We start from the raw sequence: 26,726 nt of genomic DNA on the forward strand, positions 1-26,726 counted from the left end.
CCACTATTCAAACTTGAAGTAGACTATAAGACAAAACTATATAAGCATATATAGCATATATAGTCTGCGTTCATGACAAACGGCAAATAGAAAAACCGAAACTGGGGTGTTCCATGATTCATGAGCAAAATTCTGTGGCTGCTTAAATGAAGTTTTGGGACTTTCATTATTTACTCAACCAAATATCATGAGCATGGAATTCAAAATATTTAGGCAACTAACAAAAAAAATGCCTTTCACATGGCCGTAAAAAATAATGTTAGAAAATACACAAACAGACAAAGTTGTGACGAATGCTAGATAGCTTGCTTTCCCTTTGGTCCATGAGTTTGTTCTTTGACTAGGTACTTTTCTTGACAGCCCGCTGTACGTTGGTTTAACGTCATTGCACGTAATGCAACGTGGAAAAAAAATAATAAACAGAAAATCCATCATGGCGGCTGACAGTGATGTGAGTACTTTAGCTCAAATAATCAACAAAGCTCTTAACAGCTATTCAATTAAAGTTCGCACAATAACAGCACTAATAATTCAAATCAGTGGGCCCTTATTATATTAATCTCAATCATTCATTTATATTGCAGCCCGAGTCGGAGGTGTTTGAGATCACGGATTTCACCACCGCGTCGGAGTGGGAAAGGTTAGAGATAGCTAACGCTAAGAAATGTGGCTAGACCATCTGCCTTGAAAGTTATTTCATGTTCATCGTCTGAACATAATGAACGTGGCCGTTGTTATCTGTTAAGTGTCCGAGAAGTATGTGACGAAGAGTTTTTTTTGTTCCGAACCCGCTAGCAAGCACAAACTACCTAGCCAGTTGGCTAACTGATAATGTTTGCTAACCTACAACTTGTTATTGCTAGCTAGCACTACAGTATCTGTCATTTCTTTTTTGATATCCGTCCTTTATCCATTCTTTTCAAGTTTATGGAATATGCAAATGTATCAAGTTTGTCACATGCATTTTACATTGGATGATAATTCGCCAAATAACACCAGTAGGCACATTTTTATGGTTTTATGGAGACTAAACGTTTTGCTGCATCTCATGGCGAAAACAACCCATTACTGTACGAAACGGTTATTTTATCTAGCTTTTTACAAAATATGTATCACTGAAACTCTGCTCTCTGTGTACAACATGTAAAAGTGCCAGTCTGGACTTCAAAAAAGATGTATGTATGTGACATGAGACTTGTGTATTCAGTTTGGCTGCGCCTGTTAATTCCCTGACTTTGGTCTCTCAGGTTCGTGTCCAGAGTTGAGGAGGTGTTGAATGACTGGAAGCTGATTGGCAACTCTACAGCCAAGTCCCCAGAGAAGGTAACCAATCAACTGTCACAGTCACGCACATTCTCACCAATGAAGAATCACACAAACACCCATCAGTCGGTGTCTTCTGTAACAGCTTCACACATTCACGGATGCTGATATGTCCTGTTTCATCCAGGGTGAATATACCAGCGGCACCTGGGAGGAGAAGACTCTGGATATCAACTTTGCAGATTTCAAGTTCTCCATAACGCATCACTTCCTGAAGCAGGAGTCTGATGACTTGGCGGATGGGAAGGAGGCCGCAGAGGAGGGTAGGTTGGGATCCTTATAACCACAGTCCCACCCAGCATGAATCATGTTTCCTAGCTAGCTACTGAACTAGCATCAGTCCCACCCAGCATGAATCATGTTTTTAGCCTGCTAGCTACTGAACTAGCATCAGTCCCACCCAGCATGAATCATGTTTTTTAGCCTGCTAGCTACTGAACTAGCATTAGCAAGATTCTTGAAGATTCTTTAATATGGTAACAGGTGGCTACTTTATAACTGCAAACAAATGCCATTTACATTAGTGGTGACTGACTACTTTCAAACAACACTTCATTTAGTCAGAGACATGTCCAGATAAGAATAGATCTATTGAGATCCAGAGGACCAAATCTCCATGGACACACACTCACTTCTAATCAATATCCAGCTAAGAGTGGTCAGGAATGGAAAATGATTGATCATGTTTCTGGTGACCTAATGTGAATTAAATATGGACATCAAACTGTCCAGAGCTTTTACAATATCTCTCTCTCTCTCTCTCTCTCTCTCTCTCTCTCTCTCTCTCTCTCTCTCTCTCGTTAGATGCCTTCCCCATGGCCATGCAAGACCTCCTCTGTATGAACAACGACTTCCCTCCCAGGGCCCACTGCCTGGTCAGATGGTGAGCAGACCAGCTGAACCCTGAGCCTGAGCTCAGCTGAACACCTCTGAAATGTCCCTGAATGTTTACCTCGTGACTTGGGGAGTGAGGGATTTCTGTTGAAGCTGGACTTTACTGATGCCTGACGCCTGCTGTCTGTAACAGTCCACTGTGTGTGTGTCTGTGTGTGTCTGTGTGTGTGTGTGTGTGTGTGCGTGCAGGTATGGCATGAGAGAGTTTGTGGTCATATCCCCAGGAGCAAACTGTGAGGCCATCATCAGTGAGTCCAAGTGCAACCTTCTCTTCAGCTCCATCTCCATCTCCCTGGCCAACACTGGCTGGTAAGGACCCGTCACCCAGGGCAACGCACACCGCAAAGGAGCCGTAACCCCTAGCGCAGGTTCAAAGGCTTGCTTCCTGCCTGGTTAGTCACCATCATCCCCACAGCCCACGGAAACAAACCGTTTGCCGTCCCTATGGTAACCAAAGAGCGATAAAGAAAAGTGTGACGATAAAAAAAGATGCCTAATTACAGTTGTGCTGAAAACACATTTCTTGTGGACAAACTGGCCGTTTGAGGGTTTGTTAAAACTGCGGCGTGGATGATTTGTAACGAACAGATGAGGCAGCGTGAGATCCTCTCAGATCCACACAGCAGCTGACCGCACCGCTCCTCTGTAGAGCCGCTGTGTAAAAATAGAATTGCGGTGGGGGCGGCACAAGCTCTTTACCCGTGGCATCGCGTTGCAGCGGGGGTCACTGCGTAGCCATGGCAACTGCAGACGAGGATGTTTTTGGCGGGAAGGGGCTGCCGGCAAGGTCGTCCGCCCTCCCGCTTGGGATGATGGGAGATGGAGTTCATCCCGTGCTCTGGTACGACCCACTACCCGGGCTGGGCGGAGACCGTTGAAGGGCAGAGTGTTGGATTGGTTTGTTTGTGAGCGTTAAGTACTGTTTAGTGCAGAGATGATTGTTGACGAGTACGAACTCAACACTGCAGAACGCAGCTTGTTGGTTTTTGAAGTGTCATCAAACGACGCGGTCGGCATGCAGAATCAGTGACAGAACGCTGATAATGTCGCATACAGTCAATTCACAGCCTCTCTTTTCACTTACCAAGGATCATTACACTCCGAACATCCACTGGGAGGCTGAACATTACCTCACACCCAACCTGCAATTCCTCATCCATCCACCAGGTGCTGCTCTGCAGCCGTGATAAAATAACAGATGTGGAGGTCTGCCATGCAGCTCCATCCAGCACACCTGCATTAAGCCTGTCTTCATCCTGTCCCTGCTCACCTGCATTAAGCCTGTATTCATCCTGTCCCTGCTCACTTGCATTAAGCCTGTCTTCATCCTGTCCCTGCTCACCTGCATTAAGCCTGTATTCATCCTGTCCCTGCCCACCTGCATTAAGCCTGTATTCATCCTGTCCCTGCTCACCTGCATTAAGCCTGTATTCATCCTGTCCCTGCCCACCTGCATTAAGCCTGTCTCCATCCTGTCCCCTGCACACCGGCATTAAGCCTGTCTCCATCCTGTCCCTGCTCACCGGCATTAAGCCTGTCTCCATCCTGTCCCCTGCACACCTACATTAAGCCTGTCTCCATCCTGTCCCCTGCTCACCTGCATTAAGCCCATCTTCCCCCTCTCCTCTGTGCCCGCGGGAGCAGCCAGGTGCCTGTGTTCGTCCAGATTCAGCAGAAGTGGCGCAGGATGTACGCCGGGGAGTGTCAGGGCCCGGGGGTGCGGACCGACTTTGAGATGGTGCACCTGCGCAAGGTCCCCAACCAGTACAACCACCTCGCCGGCCTGCTGGACATCTTCAAGTCCAAGATAGTGAGTACAGAGCGCCGGTTGGACAAGATAGTGAGTACAGAGCGCCGGTTGGACAAGATAGTGAGTACAGAGCGCCGGTTGGACAAGATAGTGAGTACAGAGCGCCGGTTGGACAAGATAGTGAGTACAGAGCGCCGGTTGGACAAGATAGTGAGTACAGAGCGCCGGTTGGACAAGATAGTGAGTACAGAGCGCCGGTTGGACAAGATAGTGAGTACAGAGCGCCGGTTGGACAAGATAGTGAGTACAGAGCGCCGGTTGGACAAGATAGTGAGTACAGAGCGCCGGTTGGACAAGATAGTGAGTACAGAGCGCCGGTTGGACAAGATAGTGAGTACAGAGCGCCGGTTGGACAAGATAGTGAGTACAGAGCGCCGGTTGGACAAGATAGTGAGTACAGAGCGCCGGTTGGACAAGATAGTGAGTACAGAGCGCCGGTTGGACAAGATAGTGAGTACAGAGCGCCGGTTGGACAAGATAGTGAGTACAGAGCGCCGGTTGGACAAGATAGTGAGTACAGAGCGCCGGTTGGACAAGATAGTGAGTACAGAGCGCCGGTTGGACAAGATAGTGAGTACAGAGCGCCGGTTGGAGACTGGCCGTTCTGAGGGCTTGATCCACCCTGTATTTATACATCTTCGGAGGGGAAAACCCAGAAAACAGGTGCTCCTCTCCCTGCCTAACTGTCTCCCTTTCCTCTCCTTCCTCCTCCACCAGGGCTGCCCTCTGACCCCCCTGCCCCCCATCAACATCTCCATCCGCTTCACCTACGTCCTGCAGGACTGGCAGCAGTACTCATGGCCCCAGCAGCCCCCTGGTAAGTGCCCCATAGGCCGCAACTCTAAAAAGCAGGAAGTAGATACGTGGGCAACTAGCTATTGTAGTTCAAGTGAGTAACGTAAACAGTCCTCGCCCTCGGGGTGAGATCAAAGTCCACAGCTGTTCAACGCTTCCCCACGCACTAGCTTACTTTTTTGGGATATTGATATGTAATGTACTTGCTCAACTTCCATCTTTGCTCCAGATTCTGTAGTGGCTTCTTCCCAGAGTTAAGTAGCTCTCTCCGGGCTGGTGTTTAGCATGAGACGAGCGTTTTGAGTGGTTGGGGCGGGCGGAAACCAGTAGGAGGTCGAAGAGCTGTTTAACCGGCTTACAAATGGACGCCATTTTCTGCTCCCCTCCAACGGTACGAGAGGGAAGGGAGTAGGCGGGCAGAGGTCAGCTAGATGTTCTTGTAACTCTGCCAGGGAACTGAGTGTGTGTGTTGGTGTGAACTCTTTTTCAGTATGTACAATGCAGCAGCCATTCGCCTCGAAGGGTATATGTAACATGTTTAAGAAAGCCACTTTTTGTGTGCGTGTTTGGTTTTGTTGGTTCTTTGTGAATAAAGAGGGTCTGAGCTAAGCGTGTCATGTTCCCGCCCGCAGACTTCGACGCTCTCCTCGGAGGCGAGGTGGGAGGTGTGGAGTTCGGGAAGCTTCCTTTCGGCGCCTGTGAGGATCCAATCAGGTGAGGCCTATCGCAGCCATGACGACAAGGCACGCTAGTTAGGGATGGTTGGGTGGTTCTCCCCCCTCATGATTTAGTTTTGAGACTTGAGACCTGCAACATCTGTTTGTTAACAATAGGAGATATATGTGAAATTAACCTTTTTAAAATATATATATTTGATTCTCTTTCTCTTTCAACGTGTGTTTTAGTGAGCTTCACCTGGCGACCACGTGGCCTCACCTCACCGAGGGCATCGTCGTGGACAATGACGTCTACTCGTAAGCGTGAACCACCCATCCTCTGGTCTCTCCTCTGCTCTCTCCTCTCTCCTTTGCTCTCTCCTCTGCTCTCTCCTCCTCTCTCCTCTCCTCCTCTCTCCTCTCCTCCTCTCTCCTCTCCTCCCCTCTCCTCCTCTCTCCTCTCCTCCTCTCTCCTCTCCTCTCCTCCTCTCCCCTCTCCTCTCCTCTCCTATCTCCACTGGTCTCTCCTCTCATCCCTCCTTGACAAAACGCCTGCAGAAGCCAGAATGTTTTATTAAAAGCTTTTCACCTTCCTGAGTGACAGCAGCAGCAGTGAAAGACGAGGTGGGAGGCGGGGGTCAACGTTTTGAAACGTCTCTTCTGAGGCAGACGAGCCGCAAAGAGCTCACGCACACGCCGAGGTGATGCCGACGCTCGGAACAAGTTCTAGAACCTCCGCGACACTGTGAACAGGTTCTGTCGCCCATTTTAATTTCCAGGGCGTCAGACAGTGTAGGTGTGTGAGGGGGTGGATGTGGAGGAGGTGAATTAGAGAGAGAGCGAGGACAGGGAGGAAGGAGAGAGGGAGGAAGTGAACGAGTGTGGAAGTAGAGGTGGGTTTAACAAGTACCTCTGTAGTGGTGTCGGGCTGCATTAAAGGCCAAATTGATTCACGGACAGCAAATTTTCAGCTTTCCCAGGTCTAGGCTCTGAAAACGGTGCTCAGCGAGCCGTCGTATCATATTAACGCTGTTTGTGTTTCCTCTGCGTCCCTGCACCCCCCTCCCAGCTCCACTCACGGTTCCATCCTCTTCTCTGTAATTACGCAGAAGATTCTTTTTTTTTTTGAAGCATCTCAGAAAATCTGTGCACCTGAAGCAGAGGAGGATGGACTGGTGATGATGGTGATTACCCAGCCAGAGACAAGCAGGTCCACCTCCAGGAGATCTGAGGAGTTATTTACATGTTCCAGAAAGGGAGAGGAGAAAAAAAGTGAAGCAATTTTGGCGGGGAAAGGTTAACGTGAATTAACTTAAGGCTATTTACATAAAAACTAAGCTTCAAGTAAACACAATTCAGTTCTCCAGTCAAAGGAATTCAGCAGTCGGTTGCTGTGGAATAAAAATGTGAATATGCGATTTTTTTCTTTCTTCACGCATTCGATGAATTCAAGAACACATCCAAATGTAAAAATGTTGCCATGACTATCGAGGCAGAGAGCAAATAAATGGCCGTTGTGTGTCCTAACCTTGACCGACAATGGTGGTCTGCTGAGTTTGGACCCAGCAACCTTCCCCCATGTGGTCTGACCATATGTCCTCTCCACGTGTGACCCTACAGTGACCTGGACCCTCTCCAGGCCCCTCATTGGTCTGTGCGAGTCCGCAAGGCTGACAACCCCCAATGCCTGCTGGGTAAGATCTTCCATCCACTGCCAGAAGTAGTGATGGGAAAGAAATGTTCGCATCCCACATCCGATGTCCATGAAATATTATTTATTGGGAGGGGTCCAGTCCCTTTATTCACCCCCTGGAAGGCGAGGTGTGTGTAATGACACTGAGGGGGATTTGAACCTTTCTCTTCCGTGTCCAGGAGACTTCCTGACGGAGTTCTTCAAGCTGTGCTGCAGGAAGGAGACCACCGAGGAGGTGCTGGGCCGAGGGGCGGCCGAGGACGAGGGCAAAGGTCAGTCGCATCACCTGTCCAATCAGCATGAAGTTCACCACGGCTCCATGTTGACACTGTCCAAGCAGTCCCTCCCCTTCCTGGTGTCCTTCCCCCTGTTCTTATTGGACAATGCCAGGCTGGTGAAAACAACATGGGGGGGAGGGTGCCTTAATCCTGGGTTTGTTTAGGTTTTTACACACACACACACACTGAGAATCAGAGCTTGCAGATGGAAGGCAGAAGATTTTCTCTTTGTTTCACCAGACGCTTGTTTGTTTACCGATGCGTGTCGAGATAGCATATGCTCTACCAGCTTCCACCTCTCCACTTCCTGTTGTGATACGCTTCTTTCCTGTCCCCCCCCGTCCCCCGTCCCCCCCCCCTGGCTGCCTGTGGTTGCCCCAGACAACAGTGACATCACGGCCGCCCTGTCGAAGCTCACTGAGCCTGCGGCGGTGCCCATCCCCAAGCTGTCCGTGTCCAACATGGTGCACAGCGCCCGCAGACGCATCCGCCGCCACCGCCGCGTCGACGAGTCTCCGCTCAGCAACGACGTCCTCAACTCCATACTGCTGGTGAGGGGGCACACACACACACTAGACCGGAGTGTCAGCTGTGACGAGCCAGGAGGCCGTGTGTGTAGAATCCGATGTGTGTTGTAACCCTCTGAAGGCTTAAAGAGGATTTGGCTTCTCAGACATCCAGAAGTGTCTTTACCTTCGTGGCCAGGTGTAGGCACATTCGTGTGTGTGTGTGTGTGTGGGTGTGTGTCCAGAAGGCAGCCAGGTGGTGAGGGTTGTGCTGCACTCACAAGCGGACTCACACTGGTGTGTTTTGTGGTGTTTCAGTATCTGTTTCCCGACGCGGCGGTGGAGAAGACGTCCTCCGAGGCGAGCGAGAGCAAGGCCCCGCAGTCGAGCACAGATGGAAAAGGGGAGCAGGAGAAGGACTCGGACTACGTAGGTTATGTCTGGCCTGCTGTCTATGGGCTGACTCACAGACTCTCCACAGATTCACCTCAGAGATGCTCTGTTGTGGTTAAGATGTTGGATGTAATGATGGGTGGGTTATTTGAGTAGCTTTGCAGTTGTGGTGTTAGCTACTTACTCTGTTGTCTCTCTCTGTCTCTGTCTCTCTTTCTCTCCCTGTCCTCCTCCAGAACCTGTTTAACCAGCTGAAGTCAGCGCCCAGCGACAGCCTGACGTACCGTCTGGCTCTGTGCGTGTGCCTGGTGAACTTCTACCACGGCGGGCTGAGGGCCGTGGCTCACCTGTGGCAGGAGTTCGTCCTGGAGATGCGCTACCGCTGGGAGCACAACCACCTGGTGTACGGGTGAGGGACCGGAGCCTGCCCTCTCACAGAACCAGCCTGTCTAGGCCCTCTCACAGAACCAGCCTGTCTAGGCCCTCTCTCAGAACCAGCCTGTCTAGGCCCTCTCTCAGAACCAGCCTGTCTAGGCCCTCTCTCACAGAACCAGCCTGTCTAGGCCCTCTCTCACAGAACCAGCCTGTCTAGGCCCTCTCTCAGAACCAGCCTGTCTAGGCCCTCTCACAGAACCAGCCTGTCTAGGCCCTCTCACAGAACCAGCCTGTCTAGGCCCTCTCACAGAAACAGCCTGTCTAGGCCCTCTCACAGAAACAGCCTGTCTAGGCCCTCTCACAGAACCAGCCGGTCTAGGCCCTCTCACAGAACCAGCCTGTCTAGGCCCTCTCTCACAGAACCAGCCTGTGTAGGCCCTCTCTCACAGAACCAGCCTGTCTAGGCCCTCTCTCACAGAACCAGCCTGTCTAGGCCCTCTCACAGAACCAGCCTGTCTAGGCCCTCTCACAGAACCAGCCTGTCTAGGCCCTCTCACAGAACCAGCCTGTCTAGGCCCTCTCTCACAGAACCAGCCTGTCTAGGCCCTCTCTCACAGAACCAGCCTGTGTAGGCCCTCTCTCACAGAACCAGCCTGTCTAGGCCCTCTCACAGAACCAGCCTATCTAGGCCCTCTCACAGAACCAGCCTGTCTAGGCCCTCTCACAGAACCAGCCTGTCTAGGCCCTCTCTCACAACCAGCCTGTCTAGGCCCTCTCTCACAGAACCAGCCTGTCTAGGCCCTCTCTCATAGAACCAGCCTGTCTAGACCCTCTCACAGAACCAGCCTGTCTAGGCCCTCTGTCACAGAAACAGCCTGTCTAGGCCCTCTCACAGAACCAGCCTGTCTAGGCCCTCTCTCATAGAACCAGCCTGTCTAGACCCTCTCACAGAACCAGCCTGTCTAGGCCCTCTCTCACAGAACCAGCCTGTCTAGGCCCTCTCTCACAGAACCAGCCTGTCTAGGCCCTCTCACAGAACCAGCCTATCTAGGCCATATCACAGAACCAGCCTGTCTAGTTCCCTCTCACAGAACCAGCCTATCTAGGCCCTCTCATAGAACCAGCCTGTCTAGTTCCCTCTCACAGAACCAGCCTGTCTAGTTCCCTCTCACAGAACCAGCCTATCTAGGCCCTCTCACAGAACCAGCCTGTCTAGACCCCTCTCACAGAACCAGCCTGTCTAGGCCCTCTCTCACAGAACCAGCCGGTCTAGGCCCTATCACAGAACCAGCCAGTCTAGATCCCTCACACAGAACCAGCCGGTCTAGGCCCTCTCTCACAGAACCAGCCTGTCTAGGTCCCAGCGTGTCCCAGCTGATCCCTCTTCTCTCTCCATGTGCAGGTTGGCCGGTGGCTCCCCTGACCTCCGCTGCTGCCTCCTGCACCAGAAACTTCAGGTGACCACAAGTAGCCTGTCCATCCATCCATCTGTCTATCCATCCATATACCCATCCATTTATTCATCCATCCATCCATCCATATACATGCACGCATCCATCAATCCACATCCATCCATACTGAGCTACAAACATACAGCGTACATAGACATTACAGTTATCACTAGTCACAAGTCTGTTTTCTCAAACATGAATAGGCTGGGTGAGAAAAGCTCTTTGTAAGTTTCTACAACAAAGAACGATGGCACGTCCTTTGATAAAGACACACAATAAGCCCCCATGCACAAATACTGAACAAAGGCAAAATGGAAACATTAATCCAGTACGAAAAGTAATCTGTCCGCTGAACATTTGTATTGCTTAGTGGGGATGCAGCAGGATGGATTAGGAAGACGGTCGCTAGTTTACGAGGAGCCAGGACAGTCAGCCAGAGGTCTGCATTAGAGCAGAATTACACCCGCTCACCAAAGGAGTCCATCTCAATTTAGTTTAATTTAGTCGTTATGAGGATGGGAGGAACGTAGGGGGGGGGGGGGGATACGAGGAGGGACGGCTGGAACACAAAATGGCGTCTCGAAACAGAGAGGAGCACAGACGTGCATTTCACGTGTGGGTGCTTGTGGGGCGTTGCCGTGGCGCGGGTGTTTACGCTGTGCCAACAGAGGCAGCCAACGTTGTTTCTGCGTGTCTGAGCTGCGCCTGGCTGAGAGGCAGGGCGGCCGGCCTGGCTGAGAGGCAGGGCGGCCGGCCTGGCTGAGAGGCAGGGCGGCCGGCCTGGCTGAGAGGCAGGGCGGCCGGCCTGGCTGAGAGGCAGGGCGGCCGGCCTGGCTGAGAGGCAGGGCGGCCGGCCTGGCTGAGAGGCAGGGCGGCCGGCCTGGCTGAGAGGCAGGGCGGCCGGCCTGGCTGAGAGGCAGGGCGGCCGGCCTGGCTGAGAGGCTGCGCGGCCGGCCTGGCTGAGAGGCAGGGCGGCCGGCCTGGCTGAGAGGCAGGGCGGCCGGCCTGGCTGAGAGGCAGGGCGGCCGGCCTGGCTGAGAGGCAGGGCGGCCGGCCTGGCTGAGAGGCAGGGTGGGAGAGCAGCGCCTGCTTCCCTGTGGAGGGGCTCTGGTTTCAGTCTGGGATCCGCACACACAGACCCTGTTGTTGTTCAGCCACCCACGCACCACCTGCGGGAGAGAAACAGAGACTAATAAAGATGTCCAGAGAGAAAGGGATGGGAGGAGGGAGGGAGAGAGAGAGAGAGAGCGTGATGGGAGGAGGGAGGGAGGGAGAGAGAGAGAGAGAGATGGGGGTGGCGGAGGGAGGGAGAGTGAGAGAGCATGATGGGAGGAGGGAGGGAGGGAGAGAGAGAGAGATGGGGGTGGAGGCGGAGGGAGGGAGAGTGAGAGAGCGTGATGGGAGGAGGGAGGGAGGAAGAGAGGTATGGAGGTGGAGGTAATGTCTCGGTGGAGAGGCGAGGCGGTGAAAGTGAGACAGGAGGGACTCAGCCTTTTCTCCTGCAGTCTCTAATAACAGCGGCGTCCGGACACAGTCGGACAGCAAGCTTGTGGCTCACGAGCTTCCGGTTCATCTTTCTATTATTCCCTCCATCCGTCTCCCTCTCTCCATATTCATTCCTCACACTCTCACTCCTGCCCCCTCCTCTCCCAATCTCTTTCTTTTTTTACTCCCCATTCAACTAATCATGAGTCAGTATTACAGGAAAGAAGAGCCTTATTCACAGTAATAAAGGGCCATGCCAGGCTAGAGCGCTGGCTCAGAGGAGCGAGAGAGAGGGCGAGAGAGAGGGCGAGAGTGGGGCGCTGGGGAGAGGCAGGGCAGTGATTATGAGAAATGGCTCGATAAGGGGGGGGGGGGGGGGGGGTGTGTGTGAAGAGACTAAGACACTACTGTGAGATGTGCACACACTGTTACACACTCACACACACTCACTCTCTTTTACTCACGCACACACACACACACTCAGTCTTACAAAATCACTCACTATTAGTCACACTCACACACACTCACTCACTCTCTCTTACTCACTCACTCACACACACACATCCTCCCAAAAGGTTGCCTTTAGCTCCGCAGCATCCCAGCACTCATCACTCTCTGTCTCCGCTCCTCGCCCAGATGCTCAACTGCTGCATCGAGAGGAGGCGGGCGAGGGATGGTGGGCGTCGGGCCCCAGGGCCCGGGAGGGACAGGAAGGCGCCCGGACGCCTGGGCCCCGACAGCGCCGCGCCCGCCGCGGACGGGAGAGAGGTGTCCCCCGGGAAGTCTTGGGACTCGTGGAGCGACAGCGAGGAGGAGTTCTTCGAGTGTCTGAGCGATACGGACGAGCTGAAGGAGAACAGGGAGCCCAGCAGGAGCAGGGCCGAGGGGCGGCTGCACCCCCACGGGAACATGACCCTGATCCACTCCCAGGAGCCCCTCTACATCCCCGTCACTCAGGTCAGAACACCGGACACCGCTACAGACCTGTTCTAGAACGTAGACAATAACAGATCTGCCCAAAATTCTAGAATGTTCATCAAAAAAAGGTCTAGATGTATTTAGATTTCTGATGCTCTAATCAAGTAAATTTTTCTACCAGTGTTGTGAGGAAATGTCACCGGATGAGAGTTCTGAGAACAGTGTGTCTTTTATTTTACGTGAAGTCACTTGACGAGACGTTTGTACGAGAGACAAGTAACCAACTGGATTTAAAATCTAAAAACAAGATTATTCCGCTCAGTTAGATGTGCAGTTTCTGCAGAGCTTCATTCAGGTCAGAGTGTGTAGCATGGCCACGCCCCCCACTAGGTTCCTGGGTGCAGCATGGCCACGCCCCCCACTAGGTTCCTGTGTGCAGCATGGCCACGCCCCCCACTAGGTTCCTGTGTGCAGCATGGCCACGCCCCCCACTAGGTTCCTGTGTGCAGCATGGCCACGCCCCCCACTAGGTTCCTGTGTGCAGCATGGCCACGCCCCCCACTAGGTTCCTGTGTGCAGCATGGCCACGCCCCCCACTAGGTTCCTGTGTGCAGCATGGCCACGCCCCCCACTAGGTTCCTGTGTGCAGCATGGCCACGCCCCCCACTAGGTTCCTGTGTGCAGCATGGCCACGCCCCCCACTAGTTTCCTGTGTGCAGCATGGCCACGCCCCCCACTAGGTTCCTGTGTGCAGCATGGCCACGCCCCCCACTAGGTTCCTGTGTGCAGCATGGCCACGCCCCCCACTAGGTTCCTGTGTGCAGCATGGCCACGCCCCCCACTAGGTTCCTGTGTGCAGCATGGCCACGCCCCAGTGAGACAGAGTAAACAATGTTGCTGATACCCACCCCACTGTCTGTAACAGCGAACAGTGGATAGAGAATCAGCCAATCACAAAGCTTGCTTGGAACCACCTGTTTCACCGACACAAATGGATTACGTCCATGTGCCCATGCATCATACTTCCGATTTCCAGGCACATTCACATTCTTTACCAATTCACAACACAGTCGAACAATAAATCAACACTGCACTAATTAGCTTGAACCATGCAACCGTTAGGAAAATATCATATCATATTATTTGGTGGGCAATACAGATAGGAAGTGTTTCTTAATCACGGTGCATATACATATGCACACACACACACACTTGGTAGTGTTGACTCAGGCGTAATATGCAACGACGGAGGGTCCTGAAGCGTTTATGAGCGCTGATTAGGGCTGTGAGGAGAGCTAGCGGGAGGGCTAGCGGGAGGGCTAGCGAGAGGGCTAGCGGGAGAGCTAGCGGGAGGGCTAGCGGGAGGGCTAGCGGGAGGGCTAGCGGGAGGGCTAGCGGAAGGGCTAGCGGGAGGGCTAGCGGGAGGGCTAGCAGAAGGGCTAGCGGGAGGGCTAGCGGGAGGGCTAGCGGGAGAGCTAGCGGGAGAGCTAGCGGGAGGGCTAGCGGGAGAGCTAGCGGGAGAGCTAGCGGGAGAGCTAGCAGGAGCCCTCCCAGCGCTGCCCTCTGAGAATGGCCTGGAGAGATTTGTGGCTCCTCGCCGCCTCATCAATTATAGAAGGCGGCTGAATAGTGGAGACTAATTAATGCAAAAAAGCTGACCCTGTTCAATAATTAACTCTGGGAGAGGTGAGGGAAGGGGAGCTGGTGGCAGACACACACACACGCACACACACACACACACACACACACACACACACACGCGCACACACACGCTCACACACATACACACAGACATGTTGTCATACATCCACCAAATGCAGATACCTTTTCACACACAGACTGCAGATGTGTGAAGACGAGACTTGGACACAGTACAGACTTAAGAGAGCGGAACGGAAAGGCGGTGAGAGGGAGGAGGGGAGGAGGAGGGAGGAGGAGGAGGAGATGGATGGAGTGTGTGAGTGTGAAAGTAACGAGCGTCAGCACTTCTTTGCTGGCCAGACGGCTTCACACTGGGCCTCTGTGTGTGTGTGTGTGTGTCTCACAGTCTCACACACACACACGGCCCACTATCTCGGGCTATCACACCGGGTTTGTTTCTCAGAGGAATAGCTCTCTCTTCGACCATCTCTCTCTCCTTTCCTCACACCTGTCTCCAAACTTTCTTTCTGTTTCTTTTCCCGCCCTCTCATGTATCACTTTCTCCAGCCGTCACCCCTCTCCCCTCATTTTCTTCCCTCTCCATCTCTCAGAATCTGTCCTTCTCCCAGTGACATTCTGCATCTCTCCGTCTCTATCTTTCTATGTCTCTTGCGTCCATCGATTATCTGTGTGTCTGTGAGATACTCACTCTCTGTCTCTCCCGTCGCCACTCTCTCTGTTTACCTGCCTCTTCTTCCATTACCCGTTTCTCCATTTTCTTCCCGCTCTCCTTCGCTCTCTCTCTCGCTCTCTCTCTCGCTCTCTCTCTTGCTCTCTATATCTCTCTCTCTCCCCCATCTTTCTCTCTCTCTCTTCCTCCCTTCCTGTCCCCGGTGTGTGGGGGGCAGGTGGAGGAGAGGGCCTGTAGGGGTGTGTGGGGGGCAGGTGGAGGAGAGGGCCTGTAGGGGTGTGTGGGGGGCAGGTGGAGGAGAGGGCCTGTAGGGGTGTGTGGGGGGCTGGGCTGATGGGGATAATTTCACATTCATGATGTCGTCTCTTCATTTGTAACGAGGCGGACGGTGGAGCGAGTCTCACCTTCCCCGGCTTTAATTAGTCTACGGGTAAAAGTGTTGTTTCTCGCGCGCCCGCCACCCCCCCCCCACCTCCCATCCTATTTACACTCTCCACACTCTCAAGAGCTTCACCTAATGGCTCCTCTGGCAGGGTGGGTTTTTATTTCATTAGAAGTCGCTCCGAACGGGAACTGGTTGAGAGACAGAGCCGAACATTAATCGGTGGCAGGGGAAACCATTAAAGCCTGCAGAAAATGCAAAAGACAAACAGAAAACGACTACTTTGGGTTACATTTCTATGTTTTTTTATTCACCGTTGTGTACGTGGAAGTGTGTGTGACGAGGGAGGGATGGTTGACTACCATCATCCCATTGTGGCATATTAGCTTGTTGTGCCCCAAGGTGCTGTTCTGAGTCCGCTGTTGGTTGGACAATTAGTTTTACGTCTTGTCCACAAGATAAGTCAGGTGAAACTTCTTGGTGATTGAACTGTGGTTTCAAGCTATTCGATTACAGACTAACTGTAATTGTAAGTAATACCAAAGAAGGTTGATTTGGAACCATAAGGAAAGCCAGAGGGCAGAAATGAAACGAGACAATTTTCTTCAGTAGATTTTATTGAACTTTTGTAGACATTCCTTAGTATAGCTGCGGTACTGTACGTATCACTCTATCCGGATCAGTGCCTGCAGTATCTAAAGTCTCAGAATAACACACAAAGACATATCCCATCGGCCTATTCTGTCTAAGATTTTTCTTTTTTCTTTTACACAAAAACATAAAGTAAAAAAAATCAAATAACTACCTGTCAATTACGAGCCTAAAAAGTTCTGTTAACGGTGTCTGTGTTTGAGATGGGACTTTTTTTCCATCCTTTGGGGTTAGCGGGGGCTGTGTTAACGCGTCTCCACTAGGGAGGGAGCAGGGTTCATTAGCAGCGGCTGATGGGATTTCTGGCAGCGGCGCTGAGGCGCTGAGGGTACCCAGGTGCTCCGCCGTGCCCAAGCTCGGTAATGAAGCTGACAAGCTGTCAGTTCTCTGTCAGTCCGGTCTGGGGGTCCGACAGGGTCACCTATACAGGCAGGGGCCACGCCTGTGCATCTCTGGGGCCAGCAAGACACACACTGAAGGATTCACAGGCATCGAGACGTTACACCACAACACTAAAAACAGTGGTACCCTAACTGTTACTTTACCCGGTGTACAGTTTTGAGGAGTTCAAGACTGGATGGTGTATTTATTTGAATCATCATTGAGAGAATTGAAGTGAATACTAATTGACCTCAAACACACACGCACAAAATGCAAAACGCAAAAGCCAACATGCCAAACCCACGGTGAACATGTGAGCCCTTCTCTGTGGCCCCCAGGAGCCTGCTCCCATGACAGAGGATCTGCTGGAGGAGCAGTCGGAGGTGCTGGCCAAGCTGGGCACGTCAGCCGAGGGAGCCCACCTCCGCGCCCGCATGCAGAGCGCCTGCCTGCTGTCAGACATGGAGTCCTTTAAGGTAGGGGACACACACAGACACACACAGACACACACAGACACACACACACACACACAGACACACACAGACACACACACACACACACACACACAGACACACACAGACACACACAGACACACACAGACACACACAGACACACACACAGACACACACAGACACACACAGACACACACACACACACACAGACACACACACACACACACAGACACACACAGACACACACAGACACACACAGACACACACAGACACACACAGACACACACAGACACACACAGACACACACAGACACACACACACACAGACACACACACACAGACACACACAGACACACACAGACACACACAGACACACACACACACACACAGACACACACACACACACACAGACACACACACACACACACACAGACACACACAGACACACACAGACACACACAGACACACACAGACACACACAGACACACACAGACACACACACACACAGACACACACACACAGACACACACAGACACACACAGACACACACAGACACACACACACACACACAGACACACACACACACACACACAGACACACACAGACGCACACAGACACACACAGACACACACACACAGACACACACACACAGACACACACAGACACACACAGACACACACAGACACACACACAGACACACACACAGACACACACACACACACACACACACACACGGGCTGCCTGGTGACGGCCGCAGCAGCTTGTTAGTCCTCAGGATGGAGAGGAAGTGCTTTGATTGGTCCAGGCTACGTCCTTCTACTCTCACAGGGAACAGACTAACAGCATTATCACGGAACTGAGGACAGTGTGATTCTTTATGTTTGACTCAAAGTGGTTTTGGCTTGACCAAACGTATAGTTCTTTCTTTTGGGGTCAAGAATGGCAAATACCTTTTAAAAGATAGAAAATAGATAATAATAATAATAATTCATTAGTCCTACTTAGTTAAGTACTAAATAATGGGTGTGTACATGGATTCTGTCCACGACAATGCAAGCCACCTGCCAACTTCAAGCAGTTGGCTCTGAGAATTTCCAACACTAAGTCCTCTGTGCCGTCCTGAGGGGCTCCTGTTTTTCTCTCAGCAAACCTTGACAAGTCGCCTTCCCCCACACCGTTAGGGGACTGCAACCACGCAACTCTTTTTTTAACTGCCCCACTAAATGCTCTACTTTACACTTTATTCTCCTCCTCCTCCCTCGTTTTTTTTGGGCCACAGAAGTCCTCAACAACAGCTGACACCAGAGCTGGAGATGAAGACAGAGAAAGAGAGAGAAAACAGAGAGAGAATTCAGGTATAGCAGTAAATGAACCCCCTAAGCCCATAGAATGGCCTCTAAATTTAGCGTGGAGCCGTGCCTGTAATTGTGCTTAGCCAAGCATAATCTGGCATTTTGCTTTAATTACTGTCTCCCTCCGGAGGTTGAGAGCCGACATGGGTGCCTATGATGAATGGTGTGACTTAGGACTGTGACAGGTTTCTAGCTCAGGCCTCGCCATCTTGGATCATCCTGCAGTCAGCTTCCTTCCTCCCTGAGACACAATGCACAACTCTCACAATGCACTCTCACACACTAAACAATGAACGCACACATATTCTCACAATCCATACACCTCCTTTTCACACAGTCCATCTCCCCCTGTAAGGGGACAGCCACAGTGTACCCCTGGGGCTGTGGAGGAACCTCTTGCCTCGACAGTTAGGGTTAGCCACCCCCGAGGTCCCCCCCCTGAACCAGGCTGTCTCTCCACTCCATCACGGATGGCTCAACCCATTCTCTCCACGACAAACACCCTCTTTATTATCCTGCCAGAATGGACGAGAGGAGAAACTAGGAGATGCTTTCCTGGGGGAAAGGTTACACACACATGCACACACACACACACACACAGACCTATACACATGAACACACAGTCACTGACAGACCTACACGCACACGACCACACCGGAAAGGTTTGCCTTGAGTCCCTGTCAGTCCAGACAGTTCACTTCCAAAGGATGCTGGGAGATTGAGTCATTTCACCCAAGTTAAGTGTCAGTTAAGCCATTAACAGACTGATGTCCTGAAACATGGTATGAGTCAGTCAGGCTGGAGGTTTGACGCAGGAAGTTTGACACTGGGAGTCTGACAAGCCATTGTGCGCTGTGCATTAGTGTACAGGGAAACGGTGAATTGTCGGGTACTTAAGTCGCAATGTGAAGTCAATTTCACCCCTCACCACCTGCCTCTGTGGATCCACCACTTGGGTCCCGGCACAACTCCTAGGAGAGGGAATTGAAATGTTGTGGAAGTGAACATTAACATGTGTAAGTTGTGTTTTAAGCAGAAGGGGAGTGTGTGGAGGAGGCTGCAGAAGGTTGGGAGGTGGAAGGGAGCGGAAACAGAAAAAGATGGATTCAAAACCTAACAATCCCCCCTTCCCCTCCCTCCCTCATTCTCTTCCTTCCCCCCTCCTCACCCCTGTCTCCCCCCCCCCCCCCAGGCTGCTAACCCAGGCTGTGCCCTGGAGGACTTTGTGCGCTGGTACTCCCCCAGGGACTACGTGGAGGAGGAGGCGGTGGACGGTCGTGGCGAGGCGGTGGTGCGTGGTGAGCTCAGCGCGCGGATGAAGATCCCCGGGAACATGTGGTCGGAGGCGTGGGACACCGCCAAGGTCACGCCCGCTCGCCGCCAGAGGCGCCTGTTTGATGACACCAAGGAGGCGGAGAAGGTAGGCTGGGAAGGACCTCTCTATCTGCAGCAGAACCAGGGGTGCTGTACACTGCAGAACCAGGGGTGCTGTACACTGCAGAACCAGGGGTGCTGTACACACTGCAGAACCAGGGGTGCTGTACACTGCAGAACCAGGGGTGCTGTACACACTGCAGAACCAGGGGTGCTGTACACTGCAGAACCAGGGGTGCTGTACACTGCAGAACCAGGGGTGCTGTACACTGCAGAACCAGGGGTGCTGTACATACTGCAGATAGCCCCCAGCCTCAGCCCTAGCCCCCAGCCTCAGCCCTAGCCCCCAGCCTCAGCCCTAGCCCCCAGCCTCAGCCCCAGCCCCCAGCCTCAGCCCTAGCCCCCAGCCTCAGCCCTAGCCCCCAGCTTCAGCGCTAGCCCCCAGCCTCAGCCTAGCCCCCAGCCTCAGCCTAGCCCCCAGCCTCAGCCCTAGCCCCCAGCCTCAGCGCTAGCCCCCAGCCTCAGCCCTAGCCCCGAGCCCCCAGACTTCAGGTCTGTTCAGAAGAGCAGTATGGTACCAGCTTGCAAAACTCAGCTACCCTTACAATTTGGCCCTGGCTCATCGGCCCCGTTTCAACCAATCCCAATGAAGGGTGGGGGGCGGGGCCAGGTGGGAGCACAGGAAGTGGGTCAGAGCACAAGGTGTCCCTGTCACGGGTCCTCTCTCTCCCCCTCCTCCCCCGCCCCCAAGAGTTTAAATGGAGTTCAGGGCAACCTTGCCCAGCGTTGAAGGTTGTGCGTCGCCAGTTACGCCGCAAGCAACCTTGATCCCCCGTCTGTGACAGCCGACTCTCTCTTTCAGGGGAAAACTCCAGGTGCAGGATTTAGTTTGGAATTAATGTGCAGATTTAATTTTTCTCTTCCCTCTGTCCTCCTCCTCCGTGCTCCAGTAAGTTGTCCTCTCTCCCCCTCTCCAAGGAAATGACAGAAGTGCTTATATATTCACAGTCCTCTGATTGCACTCCAGATCATTGCTGGGGGGGAGGGGCAGGGGGGGGGGGGTCACCTGGCAACAAGAGTGCCACGTCCTGGTCGCCCCGTTTGCAAAGCGACCGTCTTTCATCGGGAACGGCAAATCAAATTCCCCCAGCCCAACCTTTCTCAAATCTCATCACCCGCCCCCCCCACCCCCACTCCCCACCCCCAACAGAGCCGATATAACAGATGACCCTTGTCTCGCGTCCACAGGCGGAGAGGCGCGCTAGAACCCGACCCAACCTCAATTGCTCACACGCACGTTTATGCTGAGTCCGCCCCGTTATTCAGACAAGAGGGAGAATGGGCCACTTACTCAGAGAACAATGCCTTTTGAAATGTCAAGTACCTAACCCCAGAGTTCATGACAACCTCTGCTATTGTAACCGTGAGACAGAGGGAGGGGGGGGGGCAGGGAGGAAGGGGGGGTACTGGAGGAGGAGAAGGGGGGGGAGGGGGGCAGGGAGGAGGAGGGAGAGGCCAGGGAGGAGGGGGAGGGGGGTGGCAGGAAGGAGGGGGAGGGGGGTGGCAGGGAGGAGGGGCAAGGGGGTGGCAGGGAGAAGGGGTGGCAGGGAGGAGGGGGAGGGGGGTGGCAGGGAGGAGGGGCAGGGGGGTGGCAGGGAGGAGGGGGAGGGGGGTGGCAGGGAGGAGGGGGGGTGAAAAAGGGAAACTCTGAGGAGGTTAGAGTGAATGTGTGAAATAAAGTTAGTAAAGATCAAAAACAAGAGAAGCGTTCCCTGGTTCAAATCCTCCCCACTTACACACACGTTTACCGTCTGCTAACTGAACCTGTGATGTTGCCGCCCGGTCTCCAGGTGCTGCACTACCTGTCGGTCCAGAAGCCTGCCGACCTGACCCGTCACCTGCTGCCCTGCGTCCTGCACGCCGCCATCCTCAAGGAGAAGGAGGAGGGTGAGTCTCTGACCGCACGGCTCTCAGGGACAGCGTTAGCCCTCTGCTCAAGCCTCAGAAACCTGTCCGCCGCTGGAATCAGAAGAACGCTTTCGTTTGTGCTTCTGTTGTGAACGCCGTTCTTCTGTCGAGGAAAGACAGCGTGTGAGACGTGTCAGATGGGAGTTCTCTCTAACGTACTCTCGCTTTCTCTCGTTTCGTTTCTGGTCTCTCCCTCTCTCAGAGTCAGTGGAGGATATCCCGTCGCTGAGGAAGTTGATCCTGCAGGTGACGTCTCATGCTAGCAAGCTGCTGCGCCACCCCAGCCCAGACTACAAGAAGCTGGAGGTGAGCACTCCCCCCCCCTCTCTCCCTCTTTCTCTCTCTCTCTCTCTCTCTCTCTCTCTCTCTCTCTCTCTCTCTGTCCCTCCCTCCCCATCATGCTTTTTATCTTTCTCCCTCTCTCCCCCCCTCTCTCCCTATCACTCTGTTGATCTGTCTCTCCTCTCTCTCGCCCGCAGGAGGTGATCAACCAGCTGATGGTGGTGGAGGCGTTCATCGCCCGCGCCCGCTCCCTCAAGGCCAAGTTTGGCATCGGCAAGGGAGAGGGGGGGGAGGAGGGGGAGGAGCTGGAGAGGTAAGAGGAGCCTCTTCTGAGTCTCTCTCCTCTGTCTCTCTCTGTCTCTCTCCTCTCTCTCTCTCTGTCTCTCTCCTCTCTCTCCTGTCTGTCTCTCTCTCTCTCTCTCTCTGTCTGTCTCTCTGTCTCTCTGTCTGTCTGTCTTGAAAGCTGCCCTGCTACTGAACACAGTACTTAGTAGTTTCTGTAAGATAGATGAGTGAGTAGAGTCACTCTGGACAGCTGTGAGACATGGCTAAACCCCCTGGCAGACATTTCTCAGGTTTCATCCTTCAGGTAGGCTTTGCAGACGTTACTGCAGAGAGAGAGAGAGAGGCAGAGAGAGAGAGAGAGAGAGAGAGAGAGAGAGAGAGAGAGAGAGAGAGAGAGCGCTGTGGCAGACATTTTGTAATCATTTCTACCTTTCCTACACTCTTCCTCCTCCTCCTCCTCTGTTGTTCCTCCATCCTCTTGTGTACATTCGCCTCTCTCTTTATTAATATCACCTTCCCTCCTCTATTTCATCACTCTCTCTGTTGGAGGGGATGAGGGGGAATGGTAATAAATGTTGGGCAAACAGAGAGAGGAAGTCATTTGAATGGTCCACAGTACGGGGTAGGGCTGCATTCCACTACCTAGCAACACACACACACACTCACGCACACTAAACACACACTTAATACTCACTAAATACACACACACTCACTCACTAAACAAACACACGTGCACACACACTCACTAAACACACACACACTCACTAAACACACACTCACTAAACACACGTACACAAAACTATCTGTGACACACACGGGTGCTAACACAAACCAGCAGACTCTTCTGGTGCCTGTCACAGTGTTGCATGCAATATTAAAACCTCAGCCCACCTCATCACCACCTTCCAGCCCTCATGGAAGCTCCACTCCAATAAGAGGATATCAGACTGAGGCAGGGAGAGGGAGAGGCAGGGAGAGGCAGGGAGAGGCAGGGAGCGGCAGGGAGAGGCAGGGAGAGGGAGAGGCAGGGAGAGGGAGAGGCAGGGAGAGGCAGAGAGGCAGGCAGGGAGAGAGAAGGGGAGAGAGGGATAGGGGATAGGGAGACAAAAAGAGTATTAGTGGACATGTAGTTGACTGGTCTCATTCAGACAGACAGGCAGACTGGAAGGTGGTAGACAGACAGGCAGTAGACACAGACAGACAGTGGATTGACAGACAGGCAGACAGGGTAGTGTGTCAGTTAGCTGAGCTCCTGGAGGGACCATGCAGCCCTGTCACCCAGCCCAGGGCCGGCCTCATTAGGAGGACACCCTGGGCAGGCCCTGGAGCACCAAGCCTCTCCTCTGACTCTCTCTCTCTCTCTCTCTCTCTCTCTCTCTCTCTCTCTCCCTCCCCGTCTGTCTCTCTCTCCCCGTCTGTCTCTCTCCCCCGTCTGTCTGTCTCCCTGTCTCTCTGTCTGTCTCTTTCACCACTCGTTACTCTTCCACTTTCTTCCTCTCCTTCCTCTTTTAAAACCCAGTTATGGTAAAACTGCTTGTCAGGTATGTGTGTCTGTAGACTGGCAGGATGCCCGGAACATCATTTAATAACACAGTGTGTCTGTTTCCACCTGGCAGATAGGGAGGGGGGCAGGACGGGGAGGACGGGGTGAGGGTGTGAGGATGGGGCGGGGGTGCCTCTCTCTCTGTCTCTGTTTGGCTCCCTGTGTCTGGTGTCTGTGTTGTGACTTGGTGTGCTCCCCCCAGGTTCGTGGGCTCCCTGCTGGAGGAGCCTGAGGTGCTGGTCCTGGGAGCAGGACGAGGGCCGGCCGGCAGCATCATCCACAAGCTGTTCGTCAGCGCACAGAGGGTGAGACGCGCGCGCGCGCACACACACACACACACACCCTGCTCTTCCAACATCAACATGGCAGGAGGCCACACCAGGAATCCACCTGCCAGCCTAACACTCCCCCACCCCCCTCAAACTGATTGGCTTGGCGCAGCAACACACACACACCGTTTAAGTGCCACACAAGCATGCTGCTGAGCTGTCAACATCTCCAGAGGGGGCGGAGCTTCTGTAGTGCATAGCAACACTGACAGAGGGGGTGGAGCTTCTGTAGTGCATAGCAATACTGACCACACTGGAGTTTGAGCAACACAGTCGATTTGATTCTGTCACCTCAAGTCAAGCTCTATATTTCACAGCTTAAAAGATCCAGACAGTTATATGTCTGTAACTTTAACCAAGAAGTCAGTAAACATAAGAAATATGTTTTTTACAAAAAACATTTGGAGCAACAGAAGTTTGATGGCCTGAACAACAGATGTCTGTTATTTTGCATGATGCACTCTGAGAGAAGGCAGACAGACACACACACACATACACACACCTGGCCCAAGCAGCATGTTGATGTCTGCATGCCTTGTTGACGATGCAAATCAAAATTCTTTGTAACATACAAAAAAAAAAAGGCATCTCTTTCGACGACAGACTTCGGTTCCCCTGCATCGGCTTCTCTCGCCTCTTTAGAGAGGTTACTGAAGTTCACCCATCGCATCGATGCATCGATGAAGGCGGTCTGCTTCGATTCTGATGCATCCCATACGTTTGAGTTGGTGTAGCTGAGACAGAATTGAATTTAGTTTGATAAATGCGTCATTCCCAGCATACGTCAACAGACTCCTGGCCCCAGACCAGAATAATTGCTTGTGAAACACAGATGAATACTTGGTTCTGTTCGCTGCTTGCCTGTTCAGAACAAGGGGGAAAAGAGTTGGAATATTTGTCTCATTGCTACTTCTTTCTTCTCTCTCTCTCTCTCTCTTTTTTTGTACGTACCGCAAGATGTCTGAGTGTTAAATTATAGCCTGTGTGTTGCCAAGCTCTAAATAGATAGTCTAGTAATTATCTCCAGCATATGTAAATCAGGTGGAATCAGCGAATCAAATGAGGTGAGTGCCTCGGTTTGGGGGGGGGGGGGTGGATAGAGAGAAGAGCAGGAGGGATGGAGAACCTCCCAGTGAGGGGGCTTATCCACGGTTCTGCAGCATGGTGTGGTTCTGCTCCTGGGACAGCGCTGGTGTGCTATAGGGAACTGCGAGAAGGTCGTTGTGTGTGTGTGTGTGTGTGTGTGTGTGTGTAGATGCATGCGTTGGGGGAAACAACATGAAGCGGAACTCAAATTCTTCTCCTAATCCCCCGACTTTGTGTCTTGTTGTCGTTTCGTGTTTCTTCTTTTTCTTCTGTGTTTTTGGTTGTGTTATGTTGTGTTTTTGTTGGTTTCTCTCCTCTAATGCTGCTTGGCTCACCCATGTCAAGCTGTCTGACTACACCAGCGATGAGGTAAACCCAATAGTAGTAGCAACCCCCTGACACACACACACACACACACACAAACACAATCTTCTCCCCTCCATCTACCACCCTCGTTGAGAGTGTGAAGCCAAGGCAGGAATTCAGACGATTACAGTCATCTTCAGTGGAGTAATGGTCGACAGACGGGGCCTTGACAATTTACCACCCGTCCCCAAACCCCTTACCCCCTCCCCCCCTCCCCCCTACCTCCACCCCTGGGACAAGGAGACAAGAACAAGAGGTTTCCCAAAGGGAGACCACTTATGTCGCTAGGAACCTCCCCTATACTGTACATCCAGTGATCTCCATCCTACACACACACACACACACACACAACCTTCCTAATGCTAATCAGCTTCTTGTTGTGTGTCCATGTGCTCCCGTTTTCACCAGAGTTTTCTGGTGGACATGGAGGTTGGTTCCATATGCAGGGCTTTAGTTGTTTGATTGTAGACGGGAGGGAGAGCTAGCCTTGGCTGTAGTTCTTATCCTAGCGTAGCTTTGATCTCCTGGCTCCCCTCCAGGTTAACACCCCCCCCCCCCCCCCCGTGAAACAAAAGCATACATTGATCTAGAAGCGCCCACCTCGTCGCTCAAATCCATCCCCCTCAGCCCCCCCCCCACGTCTCTCAGGACAGACTTACGAGATGCAAGGAGACGTTCGATCATTCCTAATCAGCTGCTTAATTTATGTAGTGTGTTTCTCCTGTAAAAGTAGATTGTGTTAGAATAGTCCCCCCCCCCCCCCCCCCCTTTACCACCCAGTGCAGCTGTCCCCCCCCCCCCCTCGCTACCTCTGATCACTCTCAAGCTAGTTTGTTTTGCTTGGCTTTCCAGAGCCGGCAGCAGAATGACATGGTTACTTTATTTTCTTATCTCCCTCATGTCTCAGATGCCAAACCTAGTTACTCTCACGTCGTAGTGCCCTGGGCCCATAATCCTCGTGTAATAGTCTCACTCTCAAACTTGGTTCTGCTGGACATAAATCCACACCTCCCACTCAAAGTTGATTCGCCAGCGAGACTCACCACCCAATCCAACCCCAGCGTTCCTCTGACCCCTCCCACCCCCCACAGGCCGCGCTATTGGCCCCGATGGACGAAGACGCCGGGCGGGCGGGCGGTTCGGAGGACCGGCGGTTAGCGGGCGGGGCTGGGGTGCCTGACTTCCCCTCCCCGGCCGGGCGGGAGATTCTGCTGAGGACGTGCGTGCCCAGGCCCGCGCCGTACTCCAAGGCCCTCCCCCAGCGGCTGTTCTGCGTGCTGATGAGGGAGGACTTCAGGCTGGCCGGGGCCTTCTCCTCAGACACCTCCTTCTTCTGAGGGGGGGCGGCTCTGGAGGGGTGGTGGACT

The 26,726-nt window shown here is 52.8% G+C and overlaps 1 protein-coding gene across 3 annotated transcripts; it reads left to right on the plus strand.

Moving 5' to 3' along the window:
- Positions 1 to 375: 375 nt before the first annotated feature.
- On the plus strand, positions 376 to 26,726 carry rab3gap1 (RAB3 GTPase activating protein subunit 1). Of its 3 annotated transcripts, XM_067261711.1 has the most exons (25): positions 376 to 451; positions 585 to 640; positions 1,248 to 1,323; positions 1,451 to 1,586; positions 2,128 to 2,206; positions 2,407 to 2,526; positions 3,862 to 4,027; positions 4,745 to 4,844; positions 5,455 to 5,536; positions 5,728 to 5,796; positions 7,099 to 7,172; positions 7,351 to 7,443; positions 7,831 to 8,000; positions 8,274 to 8,384; positions 8,585 to 8,757; positions 10,126 to 10,180; positions 12,296 to 12,616; positions 16,662 to 16,799; positions 19,319 to 19,546; positions 21,351 to 21,447; positions 21,671 to 21,774; positions 21,948 to 22,063; positions 23,781 to 23,883; positions 25,339 to 25,362; positions 26,451 to 26,726. In XM_067261711.1, exons 1-25 carry the CDS (start codon positions 395 to 397, stop codon positions 26,694 to 26,696), a joined length of 2,994 nt encoding a protein of 997 aa, XP_067117812.1. In that variant the 5' UTR covers positions 376 to 394; the 3' UTR covers positions 26,697 to 26,726. The 3 variants fall into 3 exon arrangements, with proteins under 3 accessions (XP_067117812.1, XP_067117822.1, XP_067117830.1); XM_067261721.1 differs by lacking the exon at positions 25,339 to 25,362; XM_067261729.1 differs by lacking the exons at positions 25,339 to 25,362; positions 26,451 to 26,726 and adding an exon at positions 24,865 to 24,954.

The sequence above is a fragment of the Osmerus mordax genome, chromosome 2 (assembly GCF_038355195.1).
Source record: "Osmerus mordax isolate fOsmMor3 chromosome 2, fOsmMor3.pri, whole genome shotgun sequence".
Lineage (NCBI taxonomy): Eukaryota > Metazoa > Chordata > Actinopteri > Osmeriformes > Osmeridae > Osmerus > Osmerus mordax.